Below are 25,841 nucleotides of genomic sequence, written 5' to 3'. Positions count from 1 at the left end.
ACAATGCCAACAGTGAACCCTAAGGTAAACTATGGACTTTGGGTGATTACGATGTACTGATGCAGGTTCATCTTTGGTAAACAAATGTAACACTCTATTAAGTGATGTTGATAATGGTGGATACTGCATGTGTGGGGTCACAGGGTATATGAGAAATGCCTGTACATTCCTCTCAATTTTGTTGTAAATCTAAAACACTAAAAAGTATCTTTTTAAAAATAAAAACAGCCCCAGCTGGTATAGCTCAGTGGATTGAGAGCTGGCCTGCGAACCAAAGGGTCGCCTGTTCGATTCCCAATCAAGGCACATGCCTGGGTTGTGGGCCAGGTCCCCAGTTAAGGGCGCATGAGAGGCAACCACACATTGATGTTTCTGTCCTTCTCTTTCTCCCTCCCTTCCCCTCTCTAAAAATAAATAAACAAAATCTTTTTTAAAAGAAATGAAAACAAGATACTGATAGAAAGGATCCAGTGAGGAAGAAAATGTTGAAAACATGGGAGCGAAAGAAGACATAAATGGTCCATGAGAGGGCACAAGGGGACAGTAACCAAAGAATACAGTTGACCCTTGAACAACACAGGTTTGAACAGCAAGGGTCCACAAATATGCGAATGCTTAGACACAATGAGGTTTGAACTCCAGGGGGCGGGGGTGGGTGTCCACTTATAGGTGGATTTTAAATGCCATTCCTGGGCATTATAATGACTATGAAATTACTTAACATTTTAAGCATTCTGCCTAAGTTTTTCAAAGCTCCCCGTCTGTACACTGCTGATTGGCATGTCAAATGAAAATAAAAAGAAGCAAAACCATTCCAGCCTATGGCCAGGGGAAAGAATGACCAATAATTGCCATATGCAGCTTTATTCTTACTCTTCCATTCCTTCTCACCCCACCACCTGTGTCTTTTCTAAATCCAAGCCTTGGTAAACTCAGTATCTTTGTGGCCCTCACCGATGTCAAAACCCAAGTAGTAGTCACTCCCCTCTTTGCTTTCCCAAGAGCTTCAGCTGGTCTCTACTCTCGTCCTCTCAGGTGCCAGCACCCCTCGCCCCACTCCCCATCACAGGTTCTCATTTTCGTCGGTTTTGCAGCCTTTACAGACTTATATAACAGTTCTGTGAAATGGTGCTGAACTAGCCCAGCAGACTTGAAGAACAAGGAAAATCTTGAAGGTGACCAATGTCATCAGTAGTTGGCACGGCAATGCAAACAAGAGAAACAATGATTTTAGCATGCTGGAACTACAGAGATAAATCGGTGAACACTTCTTATTTTTATCTTTAGACTACTCTACAGCATCACATAATAACATGGCCTTCAGTCAACTCATGTTCCCCAAGGCAGTGAAAGCCTGCTATAATTTTAAAATAAATAAGAGAAATCTTGACCTAATGCCCCAACCAGGCAACATATAACATCAATAGAAATTACTTAAAGTGGAAGTCATAGGTTGAAGTGATCCATAGAAAATATTTATTGAGTCAAAAGTCAAAATACAACATATAAAATTTAACTCAAGTGTTATTATGGTAAAACCTGGCACATTCAGGATAAGGGTCCTCTAGGCAAAGCAGCGATTTGTTAAGCATCTATTTATTTTGGATTTGATGGATCTACACTATGAAAATATAATGCATCTGATTGGGCAGTTGTTAGTTTTCTACCTTAGGCAGTGTTATTTAAAAGCCAGTTCCCCTTCTTATTCCCTGCACCCCAGGATTTTTTTCCATAGTGTTCTACATCAGACACCAGACACTGGTAAATCACCCATGCCTATGCATGCAATGGTTACGCTTCCATCAAAGGTTTTTTGTAATGAGAATCTCCTGTCTTCAATTACAAATTGTTTCACCTGTTGTTTCTCTTTGCCCTCTTCTTACCCTTTCTCCCATCACATGGACATAGGAATTTTGTGGGTTTTTTTATAAGATCGTTCAATGAATACACTTGAAGGGGGACATATGCCAATACTGGCATGCCTTGTTTTATTGCATTTCCCTCTATTGTGCTTCCCAGTTTTGCACCTTTATCAACATCGTGCGAGACCTGCCTGCCCCCACCAGCAAATAAGATCGCTACTTTCTGAAGGCTCAGGTGACAATTAGCATTTTTAGCAATAAAGTATTTTTAATTAAGGTATGTAACACTGTGTTTTTTTAGATACAATACTATTGAACACTTAATAGACTATAGTACGGTGTAAAGCTTTGTCTCTGGCAACAAAGACATCCTACATGGCCAAATCAGATCCTACCTCATAGACATGAATCCCAGACAATTAAACCCACACTTGCAGTACCTTCTCTGAGTTCCTGTTAGGCTTATAATCGGAACATAGGTGTGTGTTCAATTGCTATTTATATTTACTTGGTTTGTTCAACAAGCTCTGTAAGCTCTGAGAACGGGGATCATGATTTAGATCAAATGAAATCATGGGCACATAAGCAAATGAAAAAGTGTTGAAGGGGATCAGAATTTGCCACCCCGAAACATGCCTCTTTGGCATGAGGATTATTGTAGGCTGATTACTGTTAAGAAACAGCAGACATAGGAAAAGCTCCAAAAACTGAGAAGTTACCCTTCTGTAAGAGACATTTATGTTTCTAAGGGAAATGATTTGTCACGGTGTCTCCCTCTCTGTGCCAGAAGAGGATGACTCAATCTCTGGAAACAAGATCTTATCACTGGAGAAGGCATAACAACCTATTCTCATTTACTTTGCTTCTCCTGATCACCTCCCATAACTGACTGTCCTCCCTCCTCCATATATCTTTTGTCTGTAGCTGAGGGTGGTATTTAAGGTGCTGTCTTGAGCCATTTTGAGGAGTTACTCAGTTTTCCTGGGTCTCTCCCATGGATACAGGAGGTAGACATGTTATTAAATTTCTGTTTTGTTTTTTTTTCTGTTAGTCCTTTTTAGTACAGAGGATACTCAGCCAAGAACTTAAATGGGCTAAGTGAAAATTATTTTTTCCTCCCCTACAATGCTCTGTAAACTTAAAGTGGTTAGTTTTATAATTGCACGTCTCACATATGTTTCACATGATGATTTCATCTCTCACATAGTACATATAGCAGATGCTCAATAAATACAAGTTGATTTATGCTTTTCAAAATCTCCAGTGCATATCTAGCAAAGACGTGAAAGTGAACCAAATATTGTTTACATATGCTGCGGTATAACAGTTATGCCAGCAGTTATTTCAAATATAAACTTTAGTGGGAATCAAATGACTCAGTAAGTTAGCCCAGTTCATTCTGAGACTGGTGATTACAGCATGGTACAGAACAGATGGCTAAGAATGGTTTACAGATGTATTAATGTATCTGGTAGAAATAATTATAGGCTGATAGAGTTCTTTCAAAAGAAGAGAAAAATCTTCAAGGTCGAGTGTGTGCAGTAATCTTAAAATAATGTAATTTTAATGAAATTCTTAAAGACAATGTTGAATAGATTTTTCCCATTTAATTTAGAAATTATAAGGAATATCTTAATAAAACATAAGATTAAAAATTCTCCAGTATCCCCATTGGTCTAGATCAGGGCAATGTTCTGAAGTTACAGCCACTTGATTAATGAATGTGAAAACTGATCATTACCATTAATTTATGTGGTCAGCCCTGAAGAAACAGACTGAAATCTGAGGGAAATCCCTAAAAGTTCTTTGTGGAAATTTACCAAAAACTAGACATTAAATAAATCAATGCACCAAGTAATACTAAATACTCATTGTCTCATTATTTATAATGTAACTACTTATTAAAATGGGTTTGAATTGATTCCTGATAAAGATATAAAAATGGCATTAAAATAAGAAGCGAAGAACAGACCCATATTGATGTGGGAGAAGGGGTAAGGCCAGAAAAACTAAGGATAGTTAGAAAATGCTAAGGTTTCTGGCAGCCAAGCGAGCTAATAAAACAATTCATACCAGTTTGTCAGGATTAACAAACTTGCATAGCTATTAATCATGCTGGCAAAGGAAAAAAAAAAGAATATCGAGCTATTTGAGCCCCAGACATGCTATAAAGCATGTTAGTTTGGTGGTACAAAAGTTCAGCGCGTCCTTTTGTCAGAAAGCATAACTAGGGTGGAAGCAATAAGGACTAAAATCCTATCTACTGCCCTGGCCAGGTGACTCAGTTGGTTGGGACATCATCCCATACCCCAAAAGGTTGTGGGTTTGATTCTGAGTCACGGCACATACCTGGGTTGCGGGTTCAACAATCCCCAGTTGGGCACATAGTGGAGGCAATAGTGCGTGTGTTCTCTCGCTCTCATTCTCTGTCTCTCTGTCTCTCTCTCTATGTCTCTCTATCTCTCTCTCTCTCAAGTCAATAAACATATCCTTGGGTAAGGGTATTATTTTTTAAGATTTCATTTACTTATTTTTAGAGAGGGGGAAGAGAGAGAGAATGAGAGGGAGAGAAACATCAATGTGTGGTTGCCTCTCATGTACTGGGGACCTGGCCCACAACCCAGGCATGTGTCCTGAATGGGAATCGAACCAGTGACCCTTTGGTTCACAAGCCAGTGCTCAATCCACTGAGCTACACCAGCCAGGGTGGGTAAGGATATTTGAAAATCTTATTTAGTAGATATGAACAGATAGACTGTGTTCTAATTTTATAACTCCTCTTTCCCTGTTTCCCACTTTGCATTGGTGACAGGAAATGAAACGGATACCAGAATAATATTTAGAAGTCAACCAGTCTCCCAACGATCTAGCCTTCGGCTGTGGGTAAATTTCCCCAGCAAAATAATTCAGCCTGGTCCCTTCCAAAAGTCAGCTCTGGTGGAAGGCATAAATGCTTCCCTCCGGTGAGTGCATTTCCAGTACAGGGTCTTTGCAGCCCACAGATCTGGTCAGATATGTGTGACAAGACTATAGCTGATAATGTGACAAAGGCAACACTGTCCAATATTATCCAGAGATGTAGACAACAAACAGGAAAGGCGGGCCAAATATGTCATCATTGTGGCAGCACACTGAAGAACAAGGGCAGGAGTGGTGTCCACACTTATTTCAAGAGAATTCCCAATGAGCTAGCTAAATTATTTGTTGTGCTGGATGTCATTTTGTCAAAGGTTGCTTAAAAAGAGCTGTCAGAATTGGGGTCTGATGACATTCTTGTAACAAGATTTAGTCCTTAGAGAGTTGTGAAACCAGGATCTGTTAGAGAAATTACATTTGGCTCCTTGAGTAGTTTCATGAGACTATCCTATGAGTCAGTTTTAGCATTAAATGATAGAGCAGGTTGTGGAATATGGCCAGGGAACTAGCATTAAAAGGATCTTTAACCCGACTGAAAGCTACGACACAGGGCATGTACAGAGGACTAGAAACAGCAAAAACCCCAGGCACCTTCCTCACTCCCACTTTTTCCAAGAGGAATTAGAAAGAAGAGATCTCAGTGCAGAAGAGTTGCCACAGTTGATGCCAGGACTTTGATGATACGAATTCTCTCCTTATGATGAATCTTAGGCATGACACACAGAAAACCGGTAACTAACAATCACTGGGCACTTACTATGCACCAGCCAGTGTGCAAAGCCTTCTACATAGATGAGCTCACTCAGTCCTCACCATGAACCAGTGAGCTGGTGCCGTAGTCCCCTTTATCTGTGGTTGCCCTTTCTGTGGTTTCAGTTGCCTGTGGTCAACCATGGTCCAAAAACATTTAATGGAAAATGCCAGAAACAAATCATTCATAAGTTTTAACTTGTGTACTGTTCTAAGTAGCATGAGAAAATCTTGCGCTGCCCCGCCCAGGGGGTGAATCATCCCTTTGTCTGATGGACTCACAATGTCTATGCTTCCCACCCATTAGTCACTTAGTAGCTGTCCTGCTTACGAGATCAGTTATGAGAGAGAGACAGACAGACAGACAGACAGATGGACAATGACCATATTGACGTAACTTTTATTACAGTATATTGCTATAACTGCTCTATGTTATTATTAGTTATTGTTACTCTCTTGATTTATAAATTAAACTTACCATAGGTATGTGTATACAGGCATGCCTCATTTTATTGTACTTTTCTTTATTGCACTTCACAGATGTTGCATTTTTTACAAGTTGAAGTCAAGACCCTCCACCAACATAAAGATTACAACTGTCTTTATTGTGGTGGTCTGCAACTGAACCCACAACATCACTGAGATATGCTTGTATAGGAAAAACCACAGATATATAGGGTTGGGTGCTATCCATGGTTTCAGGCATCCACTGGGGGTCCTGAAATGTAGCCCCCACAGATAAAGGGAGACTGCTGCTTTCATATCCCTATCTGTGATTCGCTGCCATGATGGTTTATCCCCTGCCTTTATCCCTTTGCTGTGTGGCTTTGCAGTTCCTTTCACTAAAAATGCAGAGTCTATTTCTCTACTCTCAGGCTGGGCTGGCACTGGGGCTTGCTTTAGTTAAAAGAATGCAGATATGATATTATGCCAATGCTGAGCCTGGGCCTCAAGAGGCCGCACACGGGTTTCTGCTTGCTCACTTGCACCTGTGCCATCGCTATGAGAACATGCCCAGGCTAGCCAGGCTGAGGGAAGTAAAACACCTGGAGCAGAGCCGAGTCATCCGGATCACCTCTGCTGAAGCCAACCTAGGCCGGCCAACCCCCAGACATCCAAGAAGCCCAGCCAAAATAAGTCGAGTTGCCTTTGCAAACACCAACTGACTCCAGGTGTACCAGCCGTAATTGCTTATTGGGGAAGCCCACTGAGGTTTTGAGACTGATCATTATGCAGCATTGCTTTAGCCGCAGAAACTCACGTACCATTTATAAACAGGAAGACAGAGGCACAAAGAGGTTAACTAACTTGCCCAAATTAATCAAAGTAGAGCTGGGATATAAGATGCTAATGCAACTTTGCAGAAAACCAGATGTAATTTCTATGTAAGGTCAATATTTTATAACTATATATTTTTAAAAGCCCTTTAAAACTCAAATCATTTTGGTTAGCCTTAATGCACACAGGTCTTCAGCAAAGACCCAGAGAAACTGATCTTGACAATGCAGCTGTTATCACTGACTAGACAAACAGAAACACAGGCCCTTGGTAGCCAGAGAGAACATTCTCCGCATGACTTGTGTAGAATGGCCATACTGAGACCAACCCTCGTGAGTGGCAGCCTCTGCAAGGAACGAAGAACCCCTCCATAGAAGGGCATTGCTATACTGCATGACACTGACTTTCTTGTGACTTCTGCCACCAACACGAGAGTTACATCTCATCTACTCAACTACTGAGAGAAACAGCGATGGGGGAATTGGAGAACTTGAATATTAATGGCAGTACATCGATTCAATTATCTTGGCTCACTAATGAGGTGAACTCCTAGTGTATGGAGGTTGCAAGTTCAAACTCCACCACTGCAATTGGACCCATGTGGGTACTTAAGTCCTCAGCACCAGCTGCAGCAGTATGGGGTGGGAGGAGAAACCTGTTCTTGGGATAAGAATCACTACAGGAATTGCTCACGCAGAGCAGCTCAGAAAACTGGAAGATACTGCAGGTCACGTATTTCATTACTTGGGAACATGAACAATGTCTTTACCATAAAGAGAAAAAAGAATAAGCTACTAGGGTACAGGAGAAATTAGTGAATTGTTTTACACAGTAAGTAAAGTTTCAATTCCTCACTCAATCAAGTCTGTATCTGAAGTGAAAGAAGAGATTTGTTCCTCATTAGCTAGACAAACCTTGTACATACGGAATGTTTTAAGGTATAATGAGAGACCAGTGACCTTAGCTTTGATTTGAGGGTTGACAAAGACTCTCTCCTTGACTAAACTTTAGTCAGGTTCCTGTAAGCCCAGGCCTCCACCCTGGCCCCCATCCTGCCCTTGCCAGGCCCACACAGCCTCCTTTTGTCAAGAATCCTCATTAAGTCAGCTTAGAGAGAATCCTCCGCCCTTGGCATCTGAGCAGCCTCCGTCTCTGGTCAAATTCCTCATCCCCCACCCTTGATATGTGAGCACTCTGGCCTGCCTTCAGCAAAAGTCCCCTGACCCTTGATGTCTCCTCTTGGTAATTTTCCATCCACTGATCCCCTTAGTCTGCTTGTTGGTTATGAATCCCCAGCTGTTTCCTCCTTTTCGATGGGAGGGAATTTCAGAGGGGAAGGGGAAGTGCTTGCAGGAACAAGTATAAAGGACACATGGACAAAAACAAGGAGGGGTTGAAACCGGAGGGAGGTAGGGAGGACTGGGGGGGTGGGCTGGGATGGGAGTAAAAGGCAGAAAACTGTACTTGAACAACAATTAAAATAAAGTAAATAAATAATAAAAATAAAATTTTAAAAATCAATTAAAAAAATCCCCAGCTGTTAAACCCCATCTCTACCCTACTGTGAAAGTCTTCACACCTTCTGCAATAGTCCTGAAAAAAGTCTCCCTTACTATTTTAACAAGTATCGAAATACTTTTTTTTCTTAAACAGGAATCACCCTATAACAAAATCACAGAAAATTTGAAGGAGCAACAAAAAATGCCTATTGGCAGAATTGATTACTTGTGAATAGGCATAAGTAGTTTGGAACACAGAGTCTATAATGAAATAAAATAATATGGTTTTTTTAACTTAGCTCACGCAAAAGTTTAAATGGAAACCCCAATTTTACAGAATTTTCTAGAAACGACAGTAGGAGCAGAATGAGATTTTTTTTCTTCTCTCTCTCTTTTTTTTTTTGCTTCAACACTTAATAGAAAATTGTTCTTAGATGTATATGCCCACATTTCTGCCTTAGTAACTAAAGAATGATAAACATTTTAAAAAGACTTTAATGAAAAATGTTACAGAGCCTTGGGTGGCCATGCCAAACATCAAGGATCACTCCTCAGAATGATGTAATGTAGAAAATACTGAAATTACAGCTCACTGTGTTGGCTGAACCAAAGATATACCTCAAAAGTTGCTCTTAGGTGAATTTTCTGATAATCAACTTATTTCATACTGTTTCCCTCTTACTTCTGAAAATTATGTGAACACAAAAATGCAATGTGCACTAGTTGAATCTGAATTAAAATTTCAACTGTTATTTGTCTTTAAAAAACTGAAATACTAGGTGCAAAATCTATTCCAACTGTTTCTTATCACTAAAATGCTGAGAAATAGAAAGTGTGTGTCTTTTATTTTTATGGTATCTTAATATATGAAGAAATAATTTTCTGGTAAGGGTGAAATAATTCTTTAAAAAGCCACTAAGTCTCCTCATTATGACAGGTCTCCTCATTCCAGTCATAAAAATGGTGAAAATTCGAGTTTTTTTTTTACAGAGAAGCAAGGGAATAAAGCACTGGCTTAAAGCTAGATCACCTGGGCCTGAAACCTACCTAAACCATTTTTGAGCTGTATGATTTTGGGGAATTTACTCTCTGAGCCTCAGTTTTCCCATCTGGAAAATGGGGGCAGTAATAGTAGTTCTAGGTCCAATGTTAGGATTAAATGAATCAACACATTAAAAGCACTTAGAAGAGTGCCAGACATTCTGTTAAACCTCAGTAAAAGTTAGCTACTTCATCATTATCATCACCAGATTTTAAAAACATTATATCCTGACCATCACACTCACACCAGGCCCATGGTGACCATCCCTTCCTTTCCCAGCCGTCGCTGGGATCTTCACCTGCCCTCTGTGGATGTGGCTCTCTAACTGGGGACATGTATCCATATACTACAGATATAAATTATCATTAATAAAAGTGGAAGAGAAAAATAGCAAGTAATAACTTTAGACACCCCCCCTACACACACACATACCCCTAATCCTCTCTCCTGTCACGAAGGTCATGAGTACACAGATCAGGGCGTGTCACTGGGGACTGGAACATCACCTCTATTTATAGTGACAATGCAGGATGAACTCTGGAAGGATCCCCACTTTCATACCCTGGATATAACTTTCCACAAAACAGCTTGTTAAATATTTAGCTAATATGCTGTATTTCAAAATTATGCATGACCTTTGACTAAATAACATAAAAAATTAAAGACGTGCTCTGACATAAGAGGTCCTGAATCTGGGTTCTGAAGATCAGAGAAAGAATGTTTGCATTTAAAGGCACAAAATGCTATTTCCCCAGGACGTATTTAAGTTTGGCTTCCAAAGTATTGACCAAGATTTAAAATGTGGGAGAATTCCACATAAAAATCTGTATTTCTGACTTAAAAAAAAAAACTCCAGAAACCGAGCAACCCTCGATGGGCGCCCTGAATGAAGACAGCCCAGGCTGCACCGTGGATTTCCCATTCATTCCTGTCCACCACTACTGTGTCCCAGACACCGAGGCTCAGAGACAATTACCACTCCTCACTGCAGTTGCCATGGCTTTCGCTGATACCCAGCTTAGCTTTACTCCTGTAGATCATTTAATGTTCCTCACTGACTGTGAGGGTATTTGAGCTTGGAACCCCTAGCTTTCATCTTGACTGAGTCCCTTGCATCTCCCAGGCCCTGAACATCTTCAACCTGCAGATTCCACTCCACCCAGTTCCAGAGTCAATGAGAGCCAAGCCTCCGAGAGGTACTCCATCAGAGTAGGGTCTGGAGGTTCTCCCCTCCTCTAAGCCGGTATGCCAGGGAACCTGAGACATCCTCACCAAGAAGCAGCTTGACTCCCACTCCTGCCCCATTCCCAGGCCCAGAATCCCTGTCTTGTTTGAGTCTTTCCCTTCCGATGTTAGAGCCCTCCATGGAAGTCAGCTGGCCAGGAACCAGCGACTCCACCTTCCAGCCCTGGCTACTAGTACCTGCTCACCCAGGGAGGTGATCTCTGAACTCAAGAGACTCCCCTTCAATTCTTCAGATGGTCATTGTTCCATCTGGTAACCACATGTCAATATTACAGCCACACATGGCAACTGAAGTGTGGCTAATCCAAATTGAGACGTGCTCTAAGTATAAAATACACAGGGGGCTTCAAAACCTTAGATTGAAAAAAGCCTATAACTGTAACATCAATAACTTCTGGATTAATTACTCATTGTAATGATATTTGGGATTACTTGGTTAAACAACATATATTATGAAAATTAATTTCACCTGTTTGCTTTTAGCTTTTTTAATGAAGTTACTAAAAAGTGCAGAATTACATATGTGGCTCATATTCAAGTTCTATTGAAGAACATTACTTGATGTGACAAAGACAGCCACAGTCTAAAGGATTCTGCCACTCCCTCCCCTGGCCTGTCCCTCAGGGACAAGTAAGGCTTGCAGCCAGTCTCACTTGGGTGAGGGCCCTGTCCCACTGTCTAAGAGGCAAGAGACTGTTCCCTATTACCTCTTTAGGTGGCTTTTTGTTGAAGGATTCTCCTTTCTCTACATGGTATCCTTCCCATTTGTAATGAAATTTGTAAACCCCCCCCAGTTATGTGTCAGTGAATATATGAGTGCATGGTGTGTACGCACACGCACACTTCCGTACGGGACGTCATAAGGAAATACCGTGGAATTGTGTGCTTTCCCCAGTGAAAAGGAGGAGAACTCTGCTAGCTTGGGGGTGGGGGATGCTTTCTCTCCACACGGGAAACCTCAAAGTGAAATGTTCTCTCCCAAACTCTATGACAAAGGGTGCCAACCAGAGGCAACCTCGCCATTTGCCGTTAAGAGGCTGCAGAAACAGAAATACTGAGAAGCAGAAAGTCCCTTGGAGGAATCTAGGTACCAGCTTTCAGAGGAAATCTAAACAGTTCAGGACAGAAGAAAAAAAAAAAAAGGCAAGAGGCCTGGAGGCCCTCACACAGGGTTTTGCAAAATCCAGTTAAACCAATCTGAATCAGAGACAGTTTCAATGATCTGAAAACTGAAGCAGTTGCTTGTACTAATGCAATAGGCTTTGCTCACTGAAGTACTGCTGCCCAACTCAGCAGCCTGCCCGGCTCCCAGGAATCACCAGGGCAGGGTTTCTCAGTGGTAATGGTAATTCCTTGCCAATGAATGAATCAAAGGCCTTGTTCCTTCCTCCAAGTGTGATCCCTGGGCTAGCGACATCAGCATCGCCTGGAAGCTTGCTATGCAAATTCTTGGGTCCTACCCCAGACCCAAGTGAAAAGATCCTTGTTACAACTCAGTGAGATCCTTGTGTGATTCTTGTACACATTCAAGCTTGAGAAGCACCTGAATTTTAACCTTCTGACTGTGTTCATTTGCTTAACAACAGATTGTTGTAAATAAAACAAGGGTAGCCTTCCTTCTGAGGTAGCTTCTCTGGAATTTGTCCAATTGGGGATCTTTCTGTTTTTCTTTGGTCTGTAGCTAATAATGCAAAATATGTTTTCATGTAAATCAGTGGTTCCAGGTGGTTCTTGGATAGTAGCCCTGTAGCAGGGCATAAAAAGCCAGCTATTTCTCTTATAAATTTCCAATTTAAGTATTCCCTGAGGCAAATAGCTTCAGATTAAGGGATGCAAATGACTTTATGTAAAATAGATGAGTATCTACGCAACTATCATACAATTTCCATGTCCCGTGTACATCAAAATAATGGGGAGGATGCCAAAATCAACTTTGTTTTCAAATGTTACACCCTGACACATAAAAAAGGGACTTTCACACCAAAACTGAAGAAAACAAATTAATCCACATACCTTTCATATTACTTAAAATTCTTGTACTGCCAAAAAAGTCCTGCTGTATAAAAAACACCCCCTTTATCCCTTAATTGTTTTCGTATCCTTCCAAGAGGTTATGTTACCACAGTGATTAGCTGATAAATCTCAATCTATTTACTCCAACCAAGGAGTGAAAGAAAACACACAGTGGGAATAGTGAGTATTTTGAAATAAGACATTCTTCAGCGGAATTATTTGCAAGGCGGGAACATTCAGGTTCAAATATAAAGTCTCAAACTTGGCTTAGTCCTCCAAAGTATCAAAAGACAGCAATAATTCAGGAAAATAGTTCCAATGCCAACTTCAGCACAAAATACACAGTTACATACTATATACGGACACATGACACCAAGCAGCTGGTGTCATTATGTAGCAGCAGTACGTAAAACTAACCATGCGAATGATCATAACTGACTTTTGTACTCTTTTGTCTTTAAATTCAGTATTTATTTGCCACCTGTATCCAAGCTGCTCATATATTTGTATCTGATTGACTATAATGGATTGTTATTAGTGAAGGGGAGCAAAATATACCACCCCTAAAATACGCCTCTTTGGCATAGTGATTATTTTGGGCTGATTAGTTTGGAGCGGCTGCAGAGACAGGAGAAGCTCTGAAAACAGAGAAGTTAGCCTTTTGTGAGAGAAATGAACATTTGCAATGGGAATCTCCATTGTAACAGTCTCTCTCTCTCTCTCTCTCTCTCTTTCTTTCTCTCTCTACAGGAAGAGAAGGATGGCTAAATCTCTAAACTCTTATCAGTGGAGAAGGCAGGACTTAAACCTGCACAATAAGCTTTCCCTTGCTTCCTGTGCCTTTCCTGGTCACCTCCCATAACTGCCCCTCCCACCCCAACATCTTCTTTTGTCTTTACCTGGGGATAGCATTTAAGGTGGCGGCTTGGGCTATTTCAAGGAATTACTCAACCTTCCTGGGTCTCTCCCATGTACACAGGAGGTATACATTTTACTAAACTTGTTTGTTTTTTTTCTCTTGCCAATCTGTCTTTGATTGTAGGGGATCTTAGCCAAGAACCTAGAAGGATAGAGGGAGAATTATATTTTCTTCCCCTACATTAGTTAATCATGCCTAGATAATTTGCTTCATGCCATTTGTAAAATATAAAACTTCACAGAGAAAGTGCACACCAAAGAAAAAACCTGGCTAAATCCAAATTTCTAATTTAAAATACACACCCTCCTCCAATGCAGCTGAAACAGATGAAGAAAAAAACACTGCCAAGGTAAGGAAATGGGGACAACTGTAATTGAACAATAAAAGTGAACAATTAAGAAGGAAATTCATGACCTTCAAACTCACCTAGACCTTTGCTGCCTCCAGGCAGCCATACTCTATTGCCTCAGCTTCCTCATTCTCCCACTCCCCTCCACGAGTAGTTCACACCTTCTCCTGTCCCGACTGACCTTCATCCCTAACCTCTGTCCCGAACTTAAGATTCATATACCCTGCAGTCTCCCTGACATCTCCAGCCAGAAGTCTGATAATATCTCAACTTTGGCATGGTCAGAACTAAACTCCTGATCTTCTCCTCCAGACCTGGTCTTCGCACAGTATTCCCCTTATCCATTAACAACTCCAGGCTCCCATTTAATCAGACTCAAAGCTCTTACTCTCGCAACTGTCATTCAATGTACCAGCAACTGATTCTCCACTTCTGAATGCAGTCAAAATCCACCCCCTTCTCCCAACTTCTGTGGCTACCACCTGGTTCAAGACACCATCCTCTTTGGCCTGGTCCCTCTAATAGTCTCCTAATTGCTCCCTGCTTCTATCCTAGACGCTCTATAGCACAGGTGGCAAACACAAGGCCTGCGGGCCAAATCCAGCCCTCCACCTTGTTTTATCCCTCCCAGCACCTTGTTTCTATCCAGCGGCAGCACCGAGCTCCTTGCCCCTAGTTAAGGAGTAGTTACATGTATACAGTCCTAAAGTTACATCCAGCCCTTTGAAGGCAACCACGAGGCTGATGTGGCCCCCAGTGAAAATGAGTTTGACATCCCTGCCCTATAGTCTCTTCTCAACAAAACAGCCAGGGTGATCTCTCAACATAAGGGAGGTCACATCAGGCCTCTTCTCAAAAGCCTGCATTACATCCCCAGCTCACTCAGGGTAAAAGCCAACATTCTTATGATGGCCTACAGGCCTTAGAAAGTGCCACCATCCCTGTCACTGCTCTGACCTCAGGGCCCACTTCTCTCACCCTTGTTCACCCCACTCCAGCCCTGTGGACCTCCCTGCAATTTCTGGAGCACTCCAGGCACTGCCTTATGGCTTTTGCTGTTCCTTCTGCCTAGAACACTCTTCCCCCAGATGGCTGCCATGTCTACTTTTCTCACTTCCTTTAAATCTCTGCCCAGTGTCATCTTCACAGTGAGGCTTTCCTTGACCGTCTTATTTAATCCTACAGCCCACTCCCCACATCCACACCTTGCAGCATGCCTGATTCTTCTTTACCCCATCTCCTTTCTTTTTTCCAGAGTCCTTATCATTTTCCAACACACTTGTTAATTTAGGCATTGTGTTTTCTATTGTCTGTGGGCCCCCCCCCCATTTGGATGTCAACTCAATGAGGCCAGGAGTCTTTGTCTGTTTTGTTTTCTTATGTATCCCATGGCCTAGAACAGTGTCTGGCGTGTAATAGGTGTTCAACAAATATTTGTTGACTAAATGAATGAAACTAAACCTCATCTCTTATCAGATGTATCTGGCCGGACCAAATAGCCAGGGACCAAGGTACCTGGAAGTTCATTATACTGTTCTTTCCACTTTCGTATGTTCATATGTTTAGAAATTCCCAAAATAAAAGGGTTTAAGTTTGTGAAAAAATACATATGCAAAGTGTTTTCTGTGAGAGAAGTGTCATACTCCTTTAGTTTTTAGAAAACAGCATAAGAAGAAAAGAATAAAAGACCTGCATCTTATTTCTATTTCTGAGCCACTTAATAACTTAAATATATTACAAATCATTCCATTTCTGGGGCTCCAGCTTCCTCATCTCTACAACAAAGAGGCCTGACTGGGAAACCTCTACCTTTTGTAATTATAGCAGCTCAAATATCCAATCAAAAATGATCCAGTCCCCTTTTTTCCTAAGCATGAACTTCACACATTAATTTCTATAGCAGAAATTCTGACTGTGGCATGATTTCATGCTTTTGTCACTTCTAAATTTCCTTAATTTTCAGGACTACATTCTATGTTTGAGTTTTCAGTTAACACGAAACCGAGAGTGGCCTGCGGACCATATCCGTGTCAGAGCCCATCAGCTGCCTTTGGTTTTAAGTTGGGGAGAAGCACTTACCATCTCCTTCTTATCTTCCTGGAAGTGCACATCCACAAACATTTTTCCAGCAACATAAGGGAGGGCGCTTTCGATAAAGTTTACACATTTGTCCCACTGAGGCAACAAAGTCGTGGTCCCCTGGATTACCTGTAGGAGATCATTGATCCAGGTTTAGTTTCACTTGGATCAAACCTATGGCAGAAACAAATTCAACAGCCTGAAGAAAACAGTCTGTGAAACACCGCACACTCCGACCCACACACATGTGTCTGATAGTAAAGCCAAAGGTGTAATCAGATGAAAAACATTCTGCTTGTCCCCAGTTATATTAAAAAGTAAATGAAAACCTTTTGACAGTAGAAAATAAGGTATTTCTCCTTTCCTTCCACTTTTCCCCAATAAACAAAGGATTTAGGTAATAGAACAGCTTTTCTGCAGTTTATAAGGATATAAGGAGATGCTTTCCAAACGGCCGGCTAATGTTTAATATCTACTGAGAACTGAGATTATGCCAAGGAAGGTCTGGAGTCGATTGGTGGTCAAAGTTCCTGCCCAGCGAGGGTTTCCTTGCTCTGGGTAGTACGCTCACATGGCAGGCCAGGAGCACACGGCCCACCGTGAACAACCCAGGAGCGTATTTACATTGTGTTCCAAAGAACACACTGGTAACCAAGTGAAAACCAGATGTAAATGTTTCTCTCATCTGTCCCAATTAAATCATCGTAAGAAAACATTTACAAACAAGTAAAGAGGTTCCCAAGCAGGACTTGCAAGGCTCAAAGGTTTACTCTTGGGGATGAAAGCAGAGAAACAAGTATTACGTAGTTGCACTGGGAGGTGGGGAGTTCAGAGCACTCACAATGGGAAGAGAAGGCGGGCAGTGAGGAAGGCAGGCCCTGAGCCTGGTGGCTGGAGGCGTCCCTTGAACAATGTTAGACCCAGGCTGTTGCAACAGGGTGAATGGGATTAACAATGAAGTTCATCTGTTCTTTCTCTACTCTCTAGTAACACAATCCCTCTCAGAGATAAGGAATGAATCTATTGTTAAAGCCTCTAGAGAAAGAGGCCCTATAACTTTCTTGTGCAGGTCAGTATTATATTTAGCATTTCACATTCAAAACACATCCCCTCGTACCTAACCTCAAAATTGTCATACTCTACTTCTTACACCTCTCTCTCTGATTATCCTCACAGTGGGGGTGAAAAGCAACTGCGTGCCATATTTTATGTGAACCATAGGGAATGGATATGTGTGTGTGTGTATATGCATATGCATAGGAGGAGTTTACAGATATATACATATATATACAATATATATATGTAAAATCTACTTGCCTTTGTAGGTTAACCCTTTGATATGACCTCAATATGTACAGTTGTTTTCTGCTATTCTATATAAAACTCATGACTTTATATAGTGACTTTAAAAGGCCAAAATGTATTCCAAATCACTGTGTTACTACTCAAGAATAACGATCCACTAAGAATTTCTGTACTTACCAGTATCTGTAGTAACTAAAACAGTTGTTAAATGAAATCATAGCTTATAAAATTCATCACACTCTTAATTTCAAATTTAGAGAAGAATAAAACATTGTTTAAAGTCACTGAATTCTTAAAACGTTAATTTTTTTTTTTAAAAAGCCACAAAATCCTGAAGTCCTCTCGTGGTGGGAGAATTATTCAGACAAAAGCTTCCGAAACAAAGACAAGCGGTAAAACCTCCGTAAGATCAGGATAAAAGTGGGACAGAAGCAAAGATCAAAGTGCCAACTGAGGGAGGGGGAGGAGAAGAGTGTTTCAGACAGTTGAAGGAGGTCTCCAAGGAGTCTGGAGTTAGGCCTCTCCCGCCGGGCAGAGTTAGGCTAGGTTCAGAGATTGGAAAGATCAAGGTAAAGTTAAAGACAAAAATTGATCCCTAAATTAAAGAAGAAACTTTACCATCTAATACATAGAGCGTGCACATTTTGAATATTCAGAATGCTAAAATGAAAGATAGTTAAAAATGCATCACTAAGAAACATTAGAACTGTAATTACAGTGACCCAGTTAAAAACAGTGGCAGAAAATGGGAAGCAGTTGATGCAAGTTGGGGAGTGAAGACAGTGTGACGGTCCCAAGTACTGCCCTACGTGTCTTCATACAGCCCCATCAAAGCAGGGTGCGAGTGTACCTTACTGTATGTAAGGTTTACCTCAATAAAAAGAAATCAAGCAAAAAAAAAAAAAAGCAGAAACTGGCCAGCAAAACTCCCTCTGTCCAATGCTAAAGATGAGTTTTATTGGATTAGTTAACATGTGGACTATTCCTACAGCCAGTGAGGTAACATTGCAGTATTTTTAAAGCTTACCCTTGAGAATTCCAGCCACCTATACTGAAAGCGCCTGCTAAGGTTTGGAATTCTGGAATAAACCATCCTCCACACCAAATAGTTGGCAATAGTCCTGTTAACAGAGAGAGATGCACATTTATTATACTTAGGTTGCTATCTGATGCTCTGCAGAACACCATGGGGAAAGCTGTTGGCAAAGCTCCACGGAGGGACCTCTTGCTTATAAAAAACCACATGACTTTCACTTGAAAAATGGCACAGGATGATACAATGCCAATAAGCTCAACCAAAAATGGCCTGCTTTTCACCACCTACTAGAAAAAGAGGAAATGAATATTCCATCTCCAGGCCTCCCTGGGAACGTTCTGCTTTCCCTCTCAGGGCATGGAGTCCACTATTGCCCAGCCTTTCATGTCTAGAAATTGGCCACACCCACACTGTTGAATTATTAGGTGACTTAATAAAAATGCAGATGAATTCTTATCTTTGGAAGCAAACAGCAATATACTGGCGAATACCAATTACCTAGATTGGCTCCCCGGTTCTGTACTCATGACATGTGAATTTGGGCAAATTGCTAAAGCTCACTGTTTGCACCATTACTTGTCATACAATGCAAATGACCCCTACCTTCCAGGGTTCTTGTGAGGTTCATATAAGTAAGAAAATGCTTCACGAAGAGTAAATTCCAGATTTCTACTGTTTCTGTGCACTTCCAAACATAAACACCATATGCTCATGTAATATCCATAATACATATTGTAAAAATCCATTACACTTTGTTAAGTGTTGGCTTTTTCTATAAGAAAAAGATGCCTTGACCTCAGAAGGATGTGTGATCTGCGTTAATTTCTAACTCAACAGTGATGATGAATTTTTAATGACCCATCTCCTCCCAGCTGTGCCATTATCGCGGTGACTAATGACACACATTCCTGCAACGGCTCCTGAGTCAGCCAGCCGTGTGAGAGTGGCGTGACGTGATGAGGGCAAGTGCCCCATGAAGAACAACTCTCACGTGTACTAGACCTACTGGGTGATCACTCCCTAAGTTATGTGTCTAACCACGATTTTGTATGTCTGAAACTAACATAATAGTGTGTGCTAACTGCAATTGAACTATTTAAAATATTTTTTAAAAAAGAATACTCATTTGCATGGCACTGAGTAAACTTATCCATTTGAGTTGAACCCAGTAGATGTGCACTCCTAGCACTAACATATTTTTCAACATATACACACGTGTGTTTTATTTCCATGCATGTAAACTAATATTTGAAATGTTTTGACAACTGTAGAAATAGGAATTTCAAAAGATAAAATGAAGCCCTGGCTGGTGTTGCTCAGTGGATTGAGCACAGGCTGCGAACCAAATCATCGCAGGTTCGATTCCCAGCCAGGGCACGTGCCTAGGTTGCAGGCCATGACCCCCAGCAACCGCACATTGATGTTTCTCTCTCTCTCTCTTTCTCCCTTCCTTCCCTCTCTAAAAAATTCAATAAATAAAATCTTTTAAAAAAAAGATTACTTTCACAGTGTAGGGCTCATGAGAAGCTCCCCCCGCCCTTGGAAAAAAAAGATAAAATGACATAAAGATATTTTCAAAAATCATTACTTAAACGTTTAAGTATCACTAGTTAATTCTTGCAGAAGCATTATCCACATAGGGTATTACAGCAATGACGGGGGGCGCAAATCAACATTTCACAGAGTTTCCTTGACCACTTCAAAACATTTGGAACCATATCCTCACCAGATCTGGCTATACCACCACTGTCTTTACCTTGTCATCGGTCTAACCAAGACAGCACACTAGCATGGGAAAAGGGCCACTTCTGCCAATTTCTTGCCATCCACTTGTGCTTACTTTACTAGCAGTAAGCTTCAATTTGTGTTTCTGTGCAATAATTTTTAAAGCCATGTGTCCATTTTTTAAAGAGTAAAGTACATAACAAAATTCATATCTCTATAAGTATATGTGAACAGTTCAAGATTATTTTCAACATAGCTAATGAAAACAAATGGCCAAGGGTGGCACGGTCCCTCCCACCCCCACGCTCATGTGTCCCAACCAATGCAGCAGGGCCAATAGCCATCCATCTAGAACTCTATAAAACCTAATATTTTCTCAATAAAAATAAAGACACAGAAATGTTAAGATTTTCTTCTTGAATTCGGTGGGTATTGCTGGGATATGTGCACTCACCCACAGACCACTGCTCTTATCAGTAAAGTCTAGCCCTAAGTCATGCTGTGTTGAGGCTACTGTGATAAACACATAGTTTTATATCATTCCCTTGGACCTTTTGAGTTCACGTCACCACTCGTGAGCAAGACAAGAACTGCCCATTGAGCATTTACTGTTGCCCACGTGTTGTTCCAGGTGCCATGAGGAATGTAAAGAAACAGGTACCAGGAGCTGACATTCATAGACCTGAGAGTCTGGTTAGGAGACACAGGACGTCAGATTTCAGCCTATTCAGAGAACCAGGTTTCTGAATCGAAGGCACGCATAGTAACTACATAGGAGATCCTCCCTTCACTTGATCAGCACACCTGGAGCACCTAGGTATGTACTAATAGTTCTGCATACTAGGGAGATGGAAAGGTGAGAAAGATATAGTCCCTGATCTCCTGAAGCTTGTGGCTGAGCAGGGAAAATGAAGCAAGTGCATCAATAATGATTTGCCAGACCCTAGCACCAAAATGTGCCTGCCAGACACTTCAGCAGAAGGAGCACACAGCTCAAACTGAGGGATGAGAGCACTTCATGAGAGGGGCATGAGCTACGGCCAAAGGGTGGGAGGCTTGGGGGTATGAAGCAAGAACATGAACTGTGGACAAGCTAAATAATGAAGGACAGCTTATGTGTTGGCGGAGATTGTGAGCAGGGTCATCACTCTCAGAGCCAAAAGGCCACTAGTGTAGAGGAATGTCAGTCAGCAGGGGAGAGGCTGGCCCTAACACAAGGTATTTGTATTCTTCAAACTTAAAATCCTGCTTGCTGGGTGTGAGAGCTATGCTGGATCCATACGTGTGGGTTAGAAGGTCCGTGGCCACCAGCTGTATTACGTGAATTCAAAAGATATTCCCTCAAGGGGACAGTGATAAGCCAGATTAACTGGGAACATTGTTAGGATGGGGCCTGATGGTGGTAGAAAAGGGCATGGTGGTGGAAGCTTACTGGAGTTTTAGAAGTGTAAGCCTCTCCAACTCCCTTGAAATCACACCATGTTGGCATTATCTAGAACCCCCCACAGCACCGCTATAGGAGAGATGTTATTGCACCCATTTTAAAACCAACGAAACTTGAGGCCTAGAACCATTAAGTAACTCCTCGTGATTATATAGTCAGTGGGTCTCCAACTTAGTAAAATCACCTGGGGAGCTTTAAAAGTCCCCATGTTCAGGTCCCTTCACCCCAATTACATGAAAATCTCTAGGGTGTAAACCCAGCATGCATAGTGTTTTTCCAATCCCTCCAGCTAATCCCAGTGACCAGCCAAGCTGGAGAACCAGTGTAATAAGCGATGGGAGCTCGATCAGACCCAGGCATGTCTAACTCTAAGTCTGTGTGCTATTCCCCGTTCTACACAGTGATGCACAAATCCCCATAATTCAGCACCAATTTCCAGACCGATCATGGAGACCCCAAAATACTCTGACAAAGGCACTTAAAGGAAATCTGTAGGTACAAAGAAAGAACAGCATGTGAGGACTTCATGGGCAAGGCATTACTAAGATGTCAGCATTACAAGACCTCAGAGAGCCGGGAGATGGACCGCAGGAAAACACACGCAGTCAGACAATGGCGCTGAAGAGCTGCTCCGCTGTGTGATACATACCCTGATGGAACTCAGGGAGCACACAGCTTGAGAGTGCTAATATTACCACACCAGGAGCAGATCTGACCATAATGACTGGGTTGCTGCTACCTAATGCTCAGACACACCAAAAAAAAAAAAAAAAAACCCACTCACATTCAGCAACAGTCCTTGAAAATAACAAATACTATTTTTTTTCCAAAAAGCATTTTCAGCAGTATGGTAATTTCCCCCAAATAACAATAAATAAAGCAGAGGAGAGCAAAACATCAGAAGAGAACTCACTACTATGAGAGCAACATGAAATCATTTCTGAAAGCCTCTGACTGGGAAGCTTGTTTTTAAAGCAGCTTTTGCTGCCCTTTGTTCTCAGTTAGTGGCAGCTTACACTTGCATCGCATTTCGAGGATCATACAGTATCTTTAATGATGCTCATGGCACAGCTATGGGTAGTTATTATCATCTCCATTTTCAGATGGAAAAACAAAGGTCAGAGGTCAAGGGATGTCCAAGGATGTGTCAAATCCAGGACTAACGTTTAAGCCTTCACATCCCAGAGCTTGCATTTGCTCCTCTGGGTCATACTACCTCAGGTAAGCCAAATGATTTCTTCTCAAAACCCCTCAAAGCCAAAGAAATCTTCCTAAATCCTAAAGGCTGCCCAGAGCTATGCCTAGGACTGGTTCCCAAATTGTGTCCCCAGACCAGCAACTTCAACATCACCTGAGAACTTGTTAGAAAATTCCTGGGCCTCGCCCCAGACCTGCTGAATCAGAAACCGTGGAGGTGGGGCTCAGCAGTATAAGAAGCCCTCCATGGGATTCTGATGCTCGTCAGGTTTGAGAACCTCTGGTCTCGGAAAACTCCATCTTCTCATCTTTCTGCACACACATAAACTAGGACTTTCTAAAACCCAGATCAGTGCTTCTTATATTTTATAAATCCCCTGGGGAGCTCCTTAAGTTGTAGATTCTGATTCAGTGAGCGTGGGGCAAAGCCTGAGGTTCTTCTCCTACCAGGCTCTCATGCAAGGCCTACACTGCTCTCCATGGGCTATGCATTGAATAGCCAGGCCCTCGGTCACCCTCAGCATTGCTGAATCCTGTTAAGAGGTCCACACGACAGCATACTTTCCAGGTAGCCTCTAGAAACATCTGTCCAAGAAGAGTCATCTCACTTTAATGTACACTGTGCTTCTTTTATATGAAAATGAACTGAAGACAAAAGGGATCACAGAGGCTTGGCAAAATCTCCAAGGTTTTGTTTTAGGTCAGCCTGCTAAACACACACACACACACACACACACACACACACAATTCTGACGCAAATGACCTCCAATAGGCTAGGCCACGCCTTGCCAGGAAGAAAATCTCTTTGACTCAATCTTTCCTCAACCTCTTACCTCCCATTCTTGCTCCTCAGACCACATTAGGTGGTATTGGGTTGGCCAAAAAGCCCGTCTGGTTTTTTCTACAAGATGGTTATAGTAGGCCTTAGTCATCTTTAACTTCATTGGAAACAATTTTGTTAGACTGTATTGTGACAGCTGTCATATCAGCATGCATTTAAAAAAATTATCAAAATTGGTGAATTTTTGTGAAGCTATTTTAATGGTAAAGATGGCAGAAAATAAGTAACATTATTGGCATAGTATGCTTTATTATTTCAAGAAAGGTAAAAACACAACTGAAATACAAAAAAGATTTGTACAGTGTACAGAGAAGGTGCTGTGACTGACTGAACGTGTCAAGAGTGGTTTCAGAAGTTTAGCGGTGGAGATTTCTCACTGGATGATGCTCCACTGTTGGGCAGACCAGTTGAAGTTGACAGCGATCAAATCAAGACATTAATTGAGAATAATCAATGTTAAACCACGTGAGAGACAGCCAACATACTCAAAATATCCAAATCAATCAAGTTATTGGTGAAAATTTAAAAAAAAAAACATGTCTTTTCTTGGATGAGAAAAACTAAGCAGACTTTTTGGCCAACTCAATACTTCATCAACCTCTATGGAGGAAAGGCCTTGGAATCTGCATTTTACCATGGGCAGCTGGTCCGTGACTTGCAGTTTGATTATCATGGCTCTACTCCACACAAACACTATCTACCTCTAGATTCAATTTTCACTTACAGAATTTTAAAAGAATCACTGCTTATCTTCGGTAAAATTTTAAGTGAAATTTATTCTTTCCTCTCTCCCTTCTCTGTATGTATACTGCTCTGTACGCTTTCCTCAATGAACACGTAAGAGCTTTTTCCATACGAAGATATCGTCTTAGAAAGAACAGCAGCTCCTCACAGGTCTGTGTCTGGGTAGGTGGGGAGGGATGATGAACTGTATTCCTAGGACTTTCATAGGCGCCTTTGTTGAAAACATCACTCCTAGCAACATAGCCTTGGCCAAGTCCAAATAAGAAAATATGGTGTTTAATCACGGCCTGGTGATTAGCCTTTGTCTTTGTAAACTAGCTGACCTTTCTGTGCTTCGTTTCCTGTAGTCACAACCTAAAGGGCTTTACATGAAGATGTCAAATTCTCTTTCCTGGTCATTTTGAGGATTTCCTTGTTCTGTAGTGCCAAAGTAGCACAGCAACAGATCCTAAAACATTCTCTCAAATTAAAAAAAAAAAAAAACAAACCCTGTCAGTTCCTGAAGTTGTTTCACCAGTGCAATTTCTCTACAGCTCTCGGAGTGATCTTATATCTTTTCAATATAGGTACTTCACTTTATTGCCACAAAGTGACTTATTGGCTAAAAAGAAACCAGGAAAAAGAGCAGCAAAAAACCTAGAAAAAACTAGGGGGAAAAAGATGTTTATATAGAAGTCTCAGAAAACAACATCATTATATAACTATTTCCCAAAACTAACAACTTAGGTTTTCAGAGGGAAAATATGGAGAAAAACCAGAAATAAGGGCAAAACCCTTGCGCATGTGCTGTTATTGCAGTAAGCATAGTATACCAGACAATGGTTTTGGCCGATTTGTCACAAATGGCACCACGATTTTCCCCAAAGCTCTTCTGATGTAACATGCATTAAAAATAGTTTCCAAAAGACATGGGAGGGGAGGCCTTGTAATTTAAAAGGAACAACAAAAGTCACAGCAAAATACACAGGGAAGCTCTTACTTCTTCCTCTCAGAGCCTAATATCCTAAACAGGTCCTTAAAGTACTGAGGGACGCGGACGACCACATTCTCTGAGGGCCCGATGTCTTTCAGGTCAGGGTAGAGCCTAACATCAATGACCTTCTTGATGTAGCCGAGCCAGTCAAACTGCAGAGAATGAGAACAAAAAGCAGAGTGAAAGTTCCTCTTGTTACGTGGCAAGCAAGGCAGATAAGTATACAGTCAGTGAAACATGATCCATTGCTTGTGATTTCAAACCAAATAGTTAAAGATGCAACTGCTCAAACCTGTACAGTAAATGCCCGATCGCTGCCACCCAGACCCACTGCTGGCCTCCTAGGTGGAACATGTGTTCTGTACCATCTGCATGTGGACACTCACCTGGTAATATGCACACTGACTCTGCGGGCACCCCCAGCACTCTCACCCTCCTTCCTCAACTCTCCTCCCCTTCATTCTCTCTCCCCTCCACTCCATGCCCTCCCTCTGTCCCCTCCTTCTCTCCTGCATTCTCCCTCCTGTCCCCCCTGCACTCTCCCTGGCTCCCATGTTCAGTCACGCCTACTTCACACAGACACAGATGCCCGAGGACATTACTGGTTTTCCCTCTGGCACAGCC

At 41.7% G+C, this 25,841-nt stretch overlaps 1 protein-coding gene across 2 annotated transcripts in view; it reads right to left on the bottom strand.

The window, feature by feature from the left end:
- Positions 1 to 25,841, bottom strand: part of PHEX (phosphate regulating endopeptidase homolog X-linked) — a 168,325-nt gene that overhangs the window by 92,126 nt on the left and 50,358 nt on the right. For both annotated transcript variants that reach the window (XM_028522759.2, XM_036016337.1), the window contains 3 exons: positions 25,224 to 25,369; positions 18,285 to 18,378; positions 15,953 to 16,081 (listed from right to left, as the gene is read on the bottom strand). In XM_028522759.2, the coding sequence (XP_028378560.1) occupies positions 15,953 to 16,081; positions 18,285 to 18,378; positions 25,224 to 25,369 (369 nt within the window). The remainder of the gene's footprint in view (positions 1 to 15,952; positions 16,082 to 18,284; positions 18,379 to 25,223; positions 25,370 to 25,841) is intronic.

The sequence above is a fragment of the Phyllostomus discolor genome, chromosome X (assembly GCF_004126475.2).
Source record: "Phyllostomus discolor isolate MPI-MPIP mPhyDis1 chromosome X, mPhyDis1.pri.v3, whole genome shotgun sequence".
In the NCBI taxonomy this organism is placed as follows: Eukaryota; Metazoa; Chordata; class Mammalia; order Chiroptera; family Phyllostomidae; genus Phyllostomus; species Phyllostomus discolor.
The sequence above is the reverse complement of the archived record's forward strand: the minus strand, read 5'-3'. Positions and strand labels throughout refer to the sequence as shown.